Source organism: Leptopilina heterotoma, unplaced genomic scaffold (genome assembly GCF_015476425.1).
Source record: "Leptopilina heterotoma isolate Lh14 unplaced genomic scaffold, ASM1547642v1 Lhet_312, whole genome shotgun sequence".
In the NCBI taxonomy this organism is placed as follows: Eukaryota; Metazoa; Arthropoda; class Insecta; order Hymenoptera; family Figitidae; genus Leptopilina; species Leptopilina heterotoma.
The window spans coordinates 239831-256325 of record NW_025111013.1 but is presented as its reverse complement, the minus strand read 5'-3'; the positions used below and the strand labels follow the sequence as shown (position 1 = coordinate 256325).

General features: G+C 21.6%; 1 protein-coding gene across 1 annotated transcript in view; it reads right to left on the bottom strand.

Moving 5' to 3' along the window:
* The window catches only part of LOC122504728 (serine/threonine-protein phosphatase 2A 56 kDa regulatory subunit epsilon isoform), a 40263-nt gene that overhangs the window by 1676 nt on the left and 22092 nt on the right, over window positions 1-16495 (bottom strand). The window contains exons 2-8 of the mRNA XM_043615946.1: window positions 10593-10789; window positions 9456-9650; window positions 8991-9121; window positions 6409-6526; window positions 5324-5599; window positions 2712-2941; window positions 2217-2362 (exon numbers count right to left, since the gene is read on the bottom strand). Coding sequence (XP_043471881.1) covers window positions 2221-2362; window positions 2712-2941; window positions 5324-5599; window positions 6409-6526; window positions 8991-9121; window positions 9456-9650; window positions 10593-10789 — 1289 coding nt within the window. The 3' untranslated portion in view covers window positions 2217-2220. The remainder of the gene's footprint in view (window positions 1-2216; window positions 2363-2711; window positions 2942-5323; window positions 5600-6408; window positions 6527-8990; window positions 9122-9455; window positions 9651-10592; window positions 10790-16495) is intronic.

Genomic DNA, 16495 nt, shown 5'->3' with positions numbered 1-16495 from the left:
GAATTGAATTGAAATAAATAAAAATAATTGATTATTAAATAGAATTTTAATAAAATTTTTTTAAATAATTGAATTCTTCGAAGAATTTGTAATAAAATTTTGAACAATAATTGAATTTTCCTAGGAATGCATTTAAAAATTCTATTAAAAATAATTGAAATCCTGCGATGAGTTTTATTATTTATAAAAATAATTGAATTGAAATAAATAAAAATAATTGAATATTAAATAGAATTTTAAGAAAATTTTTTTAAATAATTGAATTCTTCGAAAGATTTTTAATAAAATTTTGAAGAATAATTGAATTTTCCGAGGAATGTATTTAAAAATTCTATTAAAAATAATTGAAATCCTGCGATGAGTTTTATTATTTATAAAAAATTAAAAATAATTCAATTTTTTTCAAGAACTTTATTAAACTTTTTCAAAATAATTGAATTTCTCAGAATTTTTTAAAACTTTTTGAAAATAATTCAATTCTTTCGAGAAATTTTATAAAAAATTAATTTTATAATTGAATTTTTAAGAAGAATTGTAGTAAATTGTATTAAAAATAATTTAATTCTTAAGAATTGTAGTAAATTGTATTGAAAATAATTGAATTCTATCGAAAATTGATATTAAAATTGAATTGAAACCAATTAAAATTTAGAAAGAATTCTTAAACAATTTTTTTTAAATACTTGAATTCTTTTCAAGAATTTTATATAAATTTTTTACAATAATTGAATTTCTGAAAAGAATTTTTTTTAATTTTCTCATATAATAATTGAATTCTTTTCAGAAACTTTTTTAAGAAATAAAAAATTCATGGAATTTTACTAAAATTTTTCACAATCATTGAATTTATCAAAAGAATTTTTCAATTTCCTAAAAATAATTGAATTCCTTCGAGAAACTTTATTCAAAAATTGAAAATAATTGAATTCCTGAGATTTTTTTTATAAAAATAATTAAATTTTGTCGAAATAATTGTTATTTTTGAAAATAACGAAGAATTTTATTCAAATTTTTTTAAATAATTGAATTTCTCAGAATTGTTTTAAAACTATTTGAAAATAATTGAATTCTTTTCAAGAAATTTTATTAAAAAATTGAAAATAATTAAAATCTGACGAAGAATTTTATTAAATATTTTTTAAATCATTGAATTTCAGTGAAAAATGTTATTTTTGAAAATAATTGAATGCTTGGGAAGAATTTTATTAAAATTTTCTTAAATAATTGAATTCCAGAGAAAATTTTTATTATTTATGGAAATAATTGATTTCTTACGAAGAATTTTATTTAAATATTTTTAAATAATTGAATTCCCATAAAAAATGTGTTATTTGTGAAAATAATTAATTTCTTAAGAAGAATTGTATGGAAAACAATTGAAATTTTACGATAAATTTTGTTATTTATGAAAATAATTGAATTCTTGCAACGAATATTAGTAAAACTTTTTAGGAATTTTATTTGTCAAAATAATTGAATTCTGGAAAAGTTTTTACTATTCATGAAAATAATTAATTTCTTGTGATGAATTTTATTCAATTTTTTTTAAATAATTGAATTTCTCAAAATTTTTTAAAAGTTTTTGAAAATAATTAAATTTATTCGAGAAATTTCATTAAAAAATTGAAAATACTTGAAACGAATTGTATAGGAAAGTTTGATTAAAATTGCAATTTTATTAACTAAATCTGGTAAAGTGTGTTGTCAACATTTTTTTAAATAATAGAATTAAAATTTTGATTTAAATAATTAAATTCTTTGGAAAATTTTATTAAAATTGTAGACATTGAAAATAATTGAATTGAGAAAAATTCTCGAAAATAATTGAAATTTTGCCAAGGATTTTATTAAAATTTTTGAAAATAATTGAATTTCTGCGAAGAATTTTATTGCTTTTAAAAATAATTTGTAACTTGTCGAAAATTAAATTCTTTTTAGTGTTTTTAACTAAAATTCTTCTATAAATCCATTATTTTTAATAATTAATTTCCTGACATGTGGCAACCTTGAAAATTTACATTATATATAACTAATCAACATTTGAAAATTTAAGGATGAAATTGATTTTTTCAGAAGTGAAAATTGAGAATATTTAAAAAATATGAATTTTATTTTTCCTTGAAGAAAGAAAAATCTTATTTTTAAATTTCTCGTTTTTCTTTTTTCTAAATATATATTTATAAAATATAATGAGGAAGAAAAATGAAATATCTTACTAGCTCAGGGTCGGGCTCGTGTTGCAGGTGCAGATGTAACAGGAACAGAATTATTTGGAGCCGCCATTATTGCACCGCGCCGCTCAAGTTCCAATTCATTTAATCTTTTCCAAAGTTCATCTCTCTCCTTTTCTCTCTTCTTTTCTCTACAAAAAAAGAGAACGTAATTTATTTTTAATAATATTAATAATAATTATAAATTAAATTTCGTCACTAAAATTACAATTTAAGTTAAATTTAGTCGCTAAAATTACAATTTAAATTGAATTTTGTCGATAAAATTATAATTTAAATTTAATCTCTAAAATTACAATTTAAATTGAATTTTGGTCACAATTTGATTTTAATTTAATTATCAAGAAAATCTGACAGTACAAAAATATTTAAGAGACATTTCTTTGATTCAAAGTAATCGATTACTTGACTAAATGAATTTCTCTTTAATAATATATTGAAACGTTATTTTTTTCGTGTGATAATTGAAAAAAATATTACTTTTGCCTCTCGGATTTGTAGGTGGCAGTAAGTTCGTCAAACAGTTTGCTGTTCATTTCCATGAATGTTTTGAGAACATTGTAAACGAGGGCCACGATCGTTTGGTTCCAATGCTCTTTACTAATTCTGTACAATGCCGGGAACATAATTCCCATTATTACGAGATTATTTTCCTCGATTAGCGACATAATGTACTCGTTATTCCACAAGTACAATGCTCTCTCAGCAACCTGAAAACAAAAAATATATTTTTTACTCTCGAATCTTTAATTTTGACACTAAATTTTTCCTTCTCAAATAATATATTACAGACAAAATATATTTTATCCGGAAAATTTATTTTTTATTATTATTTTTATTGTTTTTACTATTTTTTACTATTTTTGTATTTTATTTATTTATTTCATTTAAATGGATTTACAAAAAATACCCATTTTATTATTTTAATAATTTATTTTTATTATTACTTTATTATTCTAATATTTTATTATTTTTTATCTTTTTTTTCTTCGTCAAATTTTATTCTCCTGTTTGAGAAAAATAATTTCAATTGTTTTCTTTAGAATGTTAAATTTAACTAAAAAGAATTTTGAACAAAAAATATAGAAAATATAGAAAATATAAATACGAAAAGAAATATTTAGATGAAATAAAACATTCCATTGAATATCAGTAATAATTGTGATCGATATTTTAGAATTTGTAAATTTGACATTATCCTGTTCGTGTGTTGATGTATCGAATGGATAAAATTAGAAGCAATCAACTATAAAATATGATCGTAAAGGAATCAATTTGGCACAATTGATTTTATGCAAAACAATTGACAACGTAGTAAGTGAATTTAATTCATATATATATCGAATTATCGAAACAGACACTGTCCTACTTACAACATTGCTATTTATTTTCCAACATTAATTTAACAGTTCACGAGACGAAAATGACAGAAATTAGTAACGTTTATAAATAACATTCTTGAATCATTCCTGTACAATCAAATAACTATCGATTTTCTTATTTAAAAACTAGATTTTTATTTCTTTTTTTAAATTCAGGTAGAATTTTAATTTCATTAACAAAATATGGAAACATAATAAAGAAATCAAATTAAAATTTAATCTTTTTCAAATTATATCAAATATTTCTATATTTGAATATAAAAGATTTTCTTTTTTAAAAACAAAGAAAATTTTTATCAATTTTTTAATAATCACTACAGTTCTAAATTTTTGAAAAATTAAATTATTTTTTTAATTTTAACATAAATTTTTTCAAAAAATACTAGTATTTTTTGAAATAATTTTCAAAAGCAGAAAAATAAAATTCTTTAAAATATATAATTTATTTCAATTAAATTTGACAAAATTTTCAAATAATTGGAAATTAAATTAATCTTTTTCAATTATTTACGGCAATTTAGGTATTTTGAAAAAATTTAAATACAATTTCTCAAAAGACTAATTTTCTTCATAATTTCTTAATTAAATATCATTCAAAAATTTAATAGTTTTGTTTAAATAATTATTTAAATACTGATTTATTTTTCCAGAAGAATTAAAATATTTTAAATCATTTTAATGTACTTTTTAAAAATTCAATTATTTCTATAAAAATTAATTCCATATTGCTTCTAATATTTAATTATCTAAATTTTTAACTGAACTTCAAATCTAAATCAATTCTTGTTAGAAAGTTTTACACGAGAATTCAATTATTTTAATACAAAAATAAATAATTTCTTGAGTAATTGAATTTTTCTTAAAATTGAATTCTTGTAAAGAATTTTAATAATTTTTTTTTAAATAATTGAATTCTTTCGACAAATTTCAAGGAAATTTTTGTCAAAAATTTGGAAAATTAATAAAATTATTTAAATTTTTCAAACGATTTTTTTTAACTTTCTAAAAATAATTGAATTCTGAAGAAGAATTTTATTAAACTTATTTAAATAATTGAATTCCAGTAAAAAATTGTATTGTTTGTAAAAATAATTGATTTCTTGGGAAGAATTTTATTAAAATGTTCTAAATAATTGAATTCCAGTAGAAAATTGTATTATTTTTGAAAATAATTGAATTCCAGTAAAAAAATTGTATTATTTGTAAAAATAATTGAATTCTCGAGAAGAATTTTATTACTTTTGAAAATAATTGAATTCTTCTGATGAATATTGTTATTTATATTCATGAAAATAATTGGATTTTGCAAAGAATTTTATTCAAATTTCTGAAAATAATTGAATCATTTCAAAAAATTTTGTTTTAATTTTTTTGAATTGTTTCTAAGAATATTATCAAAATTTTTTGAGAATAATTTTGATATTTTTTTATTTTGAGAATATTTTTTTCTTTCAACTAATGCCAAATAGCATCAAATCGAAAAAGAAATATTAAATAGTAGATTTTTGTAAATGAACCGCAAAGCATAAAATCGATTTAAACTTTTTTTACAATTAATTAATTAATTAATTAATTAATATTTTTACAATTAATAAAAATTGAATATTAAAAATTGAGTCAAAATCAAAATTAAATTTGGAAATTAAGGGGGACAAAAGAAAAATAATAAGAATGTTTTTCTTTCTCCTGAAATGGTTTTTTTTCAATTACCTGAAAATGAGGTGACGATACGCAGCGTGCAATTTGCCTAAAAAGAGGCTCCTGTATTGTAGCAAATTGGCTAGGTTCTATGACATCGAGTATCTCCTCAATTTCTCCCAAGAACATGACTTCTTTCTGGCTGCATGTCTTAGGCCAGAATTTCAGAAGACCTCGAATCACTGGCTCCGTCAGCGTTGCGTCTTTTTCCAGAAATTGCACCACGCAATACGCCAGCTGCGCATGATAAAGCGATAAACACTTCACCTTGTGTAGAGGTAAGAGCACCTGAAAAATTACAATTTTCATTAAATTTACTTTTTCACTACGTTTCCAATAATTAGTAATTATTAAAACTATCATTACAATTTCATTACAATTATCATTATAATGTCATTATCATTACAATTTCATTATAATTTCATAATTATCATTACATTTATTGAAAAATAATATTAATTCTTTTCTTTTTTTAATCCGAAAAAATAAGCATTTCGAGACTAAATTAACTATTTTTTCTAATTCCAATTTCTGCACGATTTTTATTTATTTATTTTTTAAATTACAATTAAAAAGTTGATTCTTAAATCTGTACTTTTAAAATTAAAAAATTTTTCTTTCGTCGAAAATTTCGATAAAATAGAGGAAAAATATCCGAAGGCAAAAATATCAATATTTCCGATACAAAAATCGCTACTTGAACCTAATAACTTATCTTATCACAGGAACATTATTAACTTACACTCATAATTTAAACATTCTCTTATCATTCCTGTATATTTCAAATAATTTCTGTTTTCTTTTTTTGGAAAAATTCATTTTCGAAATAATTGTCGAAACGCTGATTTTTAAAAATAAACATTTAAATTTATAATCTAATTTTTCGATTTTTCCTTCAATAATTTTACACTAAATTTTATAATAGAATTTTCCGATTTTCTCTTTTTTGGTTCTTTATTTATTTCGCCAAGTTTCTAAATTGAAAATTCTCCAAAGAACTTTTCCGTTTAGTTTATTAGCATCGAGCTTCAGTTTCCTTTTTCTTTTTTCGTCTAATTTCTCAATTACCAACGATTGAAAGTAAAAAAAAACAATACCTTAACTAAGAATTGTTTGTGTTCGACTTTCAACGGGAGAGCGAATCCGTTGATAATGCTACCCAGAATTTCTAGAAGTTCGCCCACTCCATTAAAGTGTTCCGTTTCGTACACAAACCTGCAAATTAAGAAGAAACATTAAACTTATTCTCTCTATTAAAAAATTATTACTTATAAAAAAGATATTACTTCTATTAAAAAATTATTACTTATAAAAAAATATTACTCAACCTATTAAAAAATTATAATTCTTAGTCTACTAATAAATTACTACAATTATCATTCCTGTAAAAATAAATTGTCACAATAATTATTGTTACAATTCTTTTACACATTTTTTATTTCAATTTTCCCAGAATTTTTTACGAAACAATTGTCAATCAATTTTATTTTTTACTTTTAAAAAATAAATAGAAACTATAGATTTTTTTACAGAAAGAAAGAGAAAAAAAATTGGAAAAAATAAAACAAGTTTGGGAAAAACTGGGACAAATTTCGTTTAAATAAACTTTTCCTTCTTTTTCTTTTTTGAGGAATTAAAATATAGGTAGTGTAATTTTAAATAATAAATGTTATGAAATATGAGGAGGAGCTTTTAAATTTAAAGTCCCTTAAACTTGAAAATCCAGGGGATTCATTTCGCTCTCGCAAGTTTATTGCATCCAAGTTAAAAGCCTTTAAATTTTCCAGCAACGAAATGGAAACCATCTAACTCAATTTAAAATTTTAAAGAATGAAATTTACAATCTAGAAACACTATAAAAAGTCATTCAATAAACTTCACTAGTATTATGATTTATTTTTTTTTCTCTTTTGTTTGGCATATTTTTTCTTTAGACAATTTATTGCTTTTTAGCAAAAGAAAATTGAAAGAAAATTGAAAGAAAGAAAGAAAGAAAGAAAATAACAAACAAAATTCTTACAAAACTAATAGTTTCTTATTATTTACAACAAATATATAAAGAAGGAAAGAAAATTTATTTATTTTCAAATTAATGACAATTTTTTTTGTCACTCTTTTTTCAATTTGTATTTTATTTAAAAAGAACTATTTTATACATTCAGAAATTTATTTTCTATTTTCCTGACTTTTCCCCAATTTTCAGAAAAGTTAACTTTTTTCCTTAATGAATAATTCAAGTTTTTGGAAAATTCAATTATTTTCAAAATTTTTTACCATTTTCTTTAAACGATTATTTAAACAAAAAAATCCAATAAAATGCTCCAAAATATTAAAATTTTGATAAAATTTGACAAAATTTACAATTTAATTCAACTTTTTTCAAAGAACTAAGTTTTTTAGAAGTTTCAATTGAAATTAGTCAAAATTTTTATTACAACTTTTCGAATATTCGATTATTCTTTCAAATTGAAAAATTATATTTCTTACAAATTCAATTATTTTTGATAATTTTCATTAGATTCTTTGAGAATTGAATTGTGCAAAAAAGTAAAAGGAAGTTGACTTAGAAAAAATTTAAAATTCAATTCTTTGCAATTTTGAGTCTTCAAAAAACTTTCAATTAAAAAAAAAAACAACTAAATTACTTTAAAAATTTAATAATTTTAAAAAGTTGTTAATTTTTCAATTTTTAAACTTCTTAAATATTTTTACTAATATTCTTACAAAATTCAATTATTCTCCAGAATTTTCAAATAACTTTCTCTTTAACTCAATTATTTTTAATAATTTTCAAAATTATTTCACAATTCAATTATTTAAATAGAAAAATTCAATTTTTTTAAAAATTGAATCTTTCATAGAATTTTATTAAAATTAAAAATAATTGAATTTTTGCGAAGAATTTTACTATATATAAAAATAATTGAATTGTTTCGAAGGATTTATTACGATTTTAGCAAATAATTGAATTCTTTCGTAAAATTGAGAATTTTACGAAATTTATTGAAAATAATTGAATTCTTTTGAATTTTTTGCGAAGAATTAGATTAAAATTCTAACTCTTTCAAAATTCAATTATTCTCCATAATTTTTAATTAAATTTCAAATAATTATCAGAATTATTTGAAAATTGAATTATTTAAATACAAAAATTCAATTTTTTTTATCAAAATTATAACTGGAACTTTTTCTTTTTAAAAGTTATTTCAAGTTATTGTTTACGTTTTTGAGTCTATTGTTGAAAATATCTAACGGAAACTATTAAAAATAATTGATTTTTAAGAATTAAAAAAAAAATTCTTGAAATATTTAAAAATAATTTTCGAAAGATAAAATTAATCTGAAATGTAAATATAATTAAAAAATTTTCAAATAATTCAAATTTAGTAAAATTTTGTAAAAATACCTGAATTTTCGAAAAGAATTTTTGTAAATTTTAAGAAACTAATAAATTTTTATAAAGATTTTCATTTTTAATATTAAATTTTCATAATAATTCGAAGAAAGTTAGATTTTTAACAGAATTTTTTACTATTGGTAGAAAACTTTTCTAAAATTCATTTGTTTTAAAGAATTTTTAATTAGAAGTTTTTAGAATAATTTTCAGAAAGTTCTTCTTCAAAAAACTAAATTTTTGAAATTTACTGAAGAATGGACAGTAGTAATTAATAAAACTCACCTGAGAAAGATATTATTTATCTGTTTGCGTATAAAGGCTCGAAGGCCAAGGAACTTTCCGTAAATACGATGTAAAACTGTCTTTAAAAAATCTCTTTCTCTAGGATCCTCCGAATCGAAAAGATCCAACAACTGCAAGAAAAAAGTAAATAATATTAATCAATTGCCTTTTTATATATTTTATTTAAAAAGAAAATTAAAACATATTTTAGGAAAGAATCCAGAGGATAGTAGAAACAAAAATTCTTTTTTAAATTAAAAAGAAAATTTTTAAATCAATTAAAAAAATTAACATTAATTAAATAAATTAAATAAATTAAATAAATTAATTAAAATGTCGAATATAAAATTCGCAATTTCGACAAAATAAAAGATTCCAATTCAAAAAATATTGAAAATTAGAATAATTTCCGAATTTAAAAAAAAAAATTTTGAAAGAAAAAAAAGAGGAAAAAGAAAATATTACCTGTAAAACAAATTTTTGGTCGATAACTTTTTTTCCATAGGTAGGCTGAAAATCTGAAGACTCGAGAAATCGAAGAAAAAACTCGTACACTAATTGAAGATGGGGCCAACTCGCCTCCATCGTCGGGTCATCCTCCTCAGGATCAAAATCTGGATTTTCACTAGGTGGTAGTGTTCGAAAAAGGTTCGCCGAGATCTAAAAATTAAAAGTGCAATTAGAATTTTAAAATTTTGTTTGGAAAAATTAGAGAAATTTTCTTTTAATTAAAAAATCTTTTTTAATTAAAGAAACTTTCGAAAAAATCCTTTTTTTTTTACTTAAAAACCAATTTCATAGATATTTTCTTTCTTCACAAACCAAAAAATATTTTTTCAAATGGATTTTTTTTCTCATTTCTTTATAAATCAAAAATCATATTTTTCAAATTAATTTTTTCCCTTTTCTTTATAAATGAAAAATAGTTTTTTTTAAAATTAATTTTCTTCTTCTTTCTTTACAAACCAAAAACTATTTTTTTCCAATTAATTTTTTTTCTCATTTTTTTATAAATCAAAAATCATATTTTTTCAAATTTTTATCTTGCGTACAAGAAATAAAAAAATTAATTTGAAAAAATATGATTTTTGGTTGAAAAAAATTGATTCTCTTCAAAACTTACTTTTTAGGGGATAAATTAAAATCGAATGGGAATTTAAAAGGGACAATTAATTCAAATTTATTTTTTAGGGCTATAAATTAAAATTGACTGTGAATTTAAAGAAGACAATTAATTAATTCAAATTTATTTTTTTAGGGGATAAATTAAAATTGATTCAAATTTATTTTTTAGAGAATAAACTAAAATTGATTCAAATTTTGTTTTAGGGGATAAATTAAAATCATTAAAATTGATTCAAATTTACTTTTTAGGGGATAAATTAAAATTGCCCCTGAATTTAAAGGAGACAATTAATTCAAATTTACCTTTCAGGTTTTAGGGGATAAAATTAAAATTGTGAATAATTATGATAATTTAAAGGAGACACTTGATAAATTCAAATTTATTTTCCAGGGGATAAATGAAAATCGACTGTGAATTTAAAGCGAGGGGGGAAATTAATTAATTAATTTATTAATTAATTAATAATGAGTACACACCATTCTAATGATTTCGGGGTAAACAGGCTCAGTGAGGACTCCTCGACCTGCTGTCACGTACTCGACGAGTTCATTGAGAGTCGCACGTTTAATTTCCTTGTCCTTGAGATCTGCGACTGGGTCCATAAAGTCAAAAGTCACACAGCATTGTTTTAATTTCCTAATGAATAAATCCTCCTGCTCCGACGGCGTAACATCTACGAAAAGAAAAAGCAAAACGCAACCATTAATTTTTTTTCTCCTATTTTCTCAATATTCGTGACGATAATAAATTCTTATCAAAAAATTATTTATTTATTTCAATATTTCACGGTAAAAAAAATTATCCATTACTATTTTCTATTATTGCATTTATTTATTTCTTTTTTATTTATTTAATTCAATTAAACTAATTAACAGTGAAATGTAATTTTTTTCAAAACTAAGAAAAATTATTATTTCAATTCTTGAGTTGAAAATAATTATTTAAAAAAAAATGTTGTAATTAAAAAATATTTTAATAAAAATGAAGTGAAAATAGAAAAAAAAATTTAATCGAAGAAAAAAATTAGTTTATACAGTGAATTGAATGTTTTTTTTCTCCGGAGATTTTTTCTCAATTGAAGGAAAATAAAAAGAAATTTCCTTCACATTTGAATATTGTTGACATATATCTAGAAGTGGGGGGGAGGAAAATGTTTTTTTTATTTTTATTGGTATGTCAAATATTTTTGTACTCTGATACCACATTAGTGCATTGTATTGCTTCTTCGGAATGGCATTTGCAAACCTTAGAAAGTACCCTTACATAATCTTGTGTATTATTTCAACTGACTTGGAATTTATTTATTTTTTTTTAATAATTTTTCTTTTTCAGTTTTTTGCAATATTCATTAAATTTTTTATTTTTCAAATTTCTAACTTTTTTGAGAGTAAATCTTTGTCTAGAAAAAATATAGTTTTATACTTTTTTAGTCGATATACGAAATATACTTTTTTGTGTGTAAATTTTTATTAAATATCAAAATTAAATATTTATTAAATATTTTTAATTTCTAAATTAAAACAAAAAAAAAAAGAAAAAAAACTGTGTTCCTAAAATTGAGAAATAAATATTTAATTTTAATTATTATTCTTTTTTCTTTGAGAACTTTTGAAAATATTTTAGCCAGAAAAATGTTTTCGTTCATTTGAACGTTTAAAACTTTGTAGAAAAAGAAAAAAAAGGAAAAGAGTAAAAAGTGGAAAAAAAAATAAAGAAAGAAATGAAAAATAAAAATAAATTTTTATGGTTTTTTTTAATCATAACATTTTTTGGAAAAAAATTATTATAAATTGTTGTTGTAAATTTAATAATTTATTAATTATGATTAATAAACTAATAATTAATGATTATAATAATAGATATTTTATTATAATAATTTATAATAAAAAATAACAAAAATAACTTTAACTCTTGTTAATTATTTAATGACAAAATAAATAACATCAGTTTTGTTGTAGGTATTTAATTATCAGTAATTTAATTCGAGTTAAACAGCTATAATTATTTTGTTTTTTTTTAAATTAGTTTTTTTACCTTTCTATTTTTTTAGAATACTCCAGTAAATTGAAATTAATCAGAACAAATGTGAAAATTAACGAACGTTCATGACAATTCAAAATCAATCAATTTAAATTAAATTTTATTGTCCAATTGTTAAAGAACCATTATGAGAAACGTACATTTGTTTTTTTTATTCCCCGCGAACTAAAAGAGAATGTTTAGATTTCAATTTTTATTTTTTGCTCCCTCTAACATTCATTATTGTAAAACATATTTTTATTTTCCCTCAATTATTTATTTATTTTCAACAATTTCAATTCAATTTTTCAAGAAAATTGAACTTTAATTGCTTGAATTGCATAAAAAAAATTAATTTTTCAAAACAATTGAATTATTCAATTATTTTCAAGAATTTCAATACAATTTTTTTAAAAATTCAATTAATTTCAATATAATTTTAGGAAATTTCAATTATTTCAAAAATTATCAATTCTTTCTTTGTCAAAATTCAATTATCTTTAAACAATAGAATTTAAATAATTAAAAAAATTAATTTTTGAGAATTTTAAATAAATTTTTTGTAAAAATTCAATTATTTTTAATATAATTTTAGGAAATTTCAATTATTTCAAAAATTATCAATTCTTTCTTTGGTAAAATTCAATTATTTTTAAGCAATAGAATTGAAATATTTTAAAGAATTAATTTTTGAGAATTTAAAATAAATTTTTGTAAAAATTAAATTATTTTTACTAGAATTTTAAGAGACTTCAATTATTTTAACAATTTTCAATTTTGTGATGTAAATTAATATCTTTTAGCAAAACGAATTGAAATTTTACTTCAATTTCACAAAAATTTCAAATAATTCATTAATAAAATTACAAATAATTACTATAGGAATTTAATAACGTAGGTTTTTTATTTTATTATATTAAATTTATTATTTATATCCAGTAATTAAATAAAAATTAATTTCAACCCCAGGGGGATCGAACCCTAACTACCATGACCTAACCCAAGCACTTAACGCCTACGACTAACGCGAACTTGAATGAAATTAAATATAAGAAGTTAACAAGTAGTTAAATTATTTAATAAATAAAATAAATAAAATAAATAAAATAAATAAATAAAATAAATAAAATAAATAAAATAAATAAAATAAATAAAATAAATAAAATAAATAAAATAAATAAAATAAATAAAATAAATAAAATAAATAAAATAAATAAAATAAATAAAATAAATAAAATAAATAAATAAATAAATAAATAATAAATAAATAAATAAATAAATAAATAAAATAAATAAATAAATAAATAAATAAAATAAATAAAATAAATAAAATAAATAAATAAATAAAATAAATAAATTAATTAATAAACAAAATAATAAAAAAATAAACCAATTTTGACAAATAATAAAAGTATAAAATTACTAATTAATCAAATTAAATATCGACTAATAAATTTATTCGTCAGAAATTGAATAAAAAGAAAAGTTAAATAAAATAAATAATTTCAAAGTTAAAAATTCAATGTATTTTTTTTTTTTATTGTCATTTGTAAAATATTAATTGTTTAATCAATTTAATTAAATTTTGTGACTTTCTATACGAAAATTTAATTTCAAAGAATTTTTTCCAACCGTTTCCTCAATTATTAATTAAGAAAATTTTCTCGCTATCGGGAGATGATAATTTTAAGAAAATTTATGCAACTGCGTGGAGGTAGAAGAAGAAAGAAGAAATTTCAAGGGTTGAATGTACAAAAGATTGAAATGACATTATAGTTGAGAATCCGTACAACTTGCACGAGTCAAATAATCGTACTATATACTTTAACTTAATGGGAGATAACAGGCAGTTATTCAACGAGTTTCTGACTATGGAGAGATGAAATAGTAAAAGCGCAGAGAGTTTCCCCATTAATAAGCCAAACTGCAAGTGTAGTAGACTCGGCTCGAGCACACAAGTAAATTAAATCAACTCGATTCCCTATCGATCAATACCACTAAAAAAAAAAAATTAAAAAAAAAACCCGGAAAATCGAAACAATTTTTTTCCTTTTCCAAAAAACAATCAAAGAAAATAGTATTTTTGAAAATAATTTTTTATTTACCCATTTATGCTTTTTATTGTCGTTCTTTTATAATCATTTATTTCATTGTATCTCCTGATTGTCGTTCTTTTTTTAGGTTTTATTTTCGTTCTTTTATTTTTTAGGTTCTATTTTCGTTCTTTTATTTTTTAGGTTTCATTTTCGTTGTTTTATTTTCGTATTTTATTTTCTATTTTCTATTTTCCGCTTTTTATTTTTATTCTTTCATTTTTTGCAATCAAAAAAGAATATTGTGACACTTTTTCGAAGAAAGGAACATTAAGGCGACTATTCTCCACCTGCGAACGCCAAGGTCACCACTAGATGGCAAGAGAAATTCCAGGAAAAACCTCATCTTTCCTGGACTTTCTCTCGCCACCTAGTGGTGACCTTGGCGTTCTCAAGTGGAGAATTTCAACCATTTTATCAATTTTTCCCCATTCAAAAAGTGTTTCTTGTGAGAATAATTCAATTTTTCCTAAAATCGAGAAGAAAACACCAATTTTCAAACTTTTTCAAGTCAAAAATTCACTCTTTGAAATTAGTGCCATTTCTACGATCGAAATAATTAATTTTCGATTCTTAGCGTAGACGCTAACTTCCAGAAATAAAGGGTTTTAATTTTTGCAATTTATTCCCGATCCAACGGTATAAAAAGAAACTTTTTTTTTTTTTGCTAAAATGATACCGAGTTCTTTTTTTAGTAAACTACTTTATCGAATTGTTTAGAACTATTGTGTGCATACATGTATTTTTTTCACTCAAATTAATTGATGTTTTTCTGCTCGTCTGTTTTTATGTATATATGTACGCCACATATACATAGTTTAGTGTTGTCTTTGTTTTTATCTTGACCCAGAAAATCTCAGGACACAGCTCGACAAAGCATCATTTTCATGTCGTCAATACGATATAGAGAGTGACGCCAGCCAGCGAGTTTTTGTGGGAGGGCAAAAGAAGATTCAAATAGAGGCGTGGTAGTCGTTTGTCATTCGATTGGGAGCATGAATATTTGCTGTGTGAAGAAATTGCAATAGACTTCCGGCTGTTGCCAAAAATATCCCTAATACACACACACGATATTTAGTGTTGCCAAAAATTCCCTCCTGTTTTTTTTTTCTTTTCTCCTATTTTATTATCATTTGAGAAAACTCCTTAAAAAAAATACTATTCCTGACTTTTTCTGACGCTTAAAATCGACGCTAACTTTAGGAACCTGAAAAATTAAATTAAAATCCGAAAGTGAGAAGAGAAAAAAGAGAAAAAAGGGGTGGGGGAATGGTTGCTGCTGACATTTTTTAGTTAATTGAAAAACTGTCGAATCAGCCAATCACAGATAACTGTTTCACTTGTTTCGTTGTGCTCACTTGCATTTTTATTTGTCCCGTGTTGTCGAACCAGTCGGTTTGGTTGGATAAGCTTTCGAGCTTTTCAAGCATTCCATACACAATATATGTATATTTAATTCTACATCTGTGCTTCAATTCACTGCCACACACTGTATTCAATCAGTCAAACTTTATTTCATTTTTTTCCTTTAATTCCTCCTCTATATTTTTTTTTTTTTTTTTTTCTATGCACACTTTAATTCTCATTCATTTCACACATATACACGATTCATAAACAATTTGTCGCACTTGATATGAAAAAAAGAATTCTAAAAATTAATTTTCTTAAATAGATCTCTGAATTTAGCGTCAAAAACTACTATGGAGTTAAATTTTCCAGAGTGAATTTTTGACTTGAAAAACTTCGAAAATTGGTTTTTTTCTTCTCGATTTTAGGAAAAATTTAAATATTTTTACAATAATATTTTTTGAATGGGGGAAAAATAGATAAAATGGTTGAAATTCTCCACTTGAGAACGCCAAGGTCACCACCAGGTGGCAAGAGAAATTCCAGGAAAGATGAGCTCTTTCCTGGAATTTCTCTTGCCATCTAGTGGTGACCTTGGCGTTCGCAGGTGGAGAATAGTCGCCTTAATTACTATAAAAATTGTTAATTCCTGAAAGTTAATTCTTAATAATTTCTTAATAATAATAATAATTGTTAACGTTAATTATTATTAAAAATAAATAATTTTTGACGTTAATTATTAATAAAAATAAATAATTTTTGACGTTAATTATTAAAAAAAAATAAATAATTTTTGACGTTAATTATTATTAAAAATAAATAATTTTTGACGTTATTTATTATTAAAAATAAATAATTTTTGACTCCTTGCAATTATTAACAGGAAAAAAAAAAGCTTTTAAATAAATAGAGACAAAATT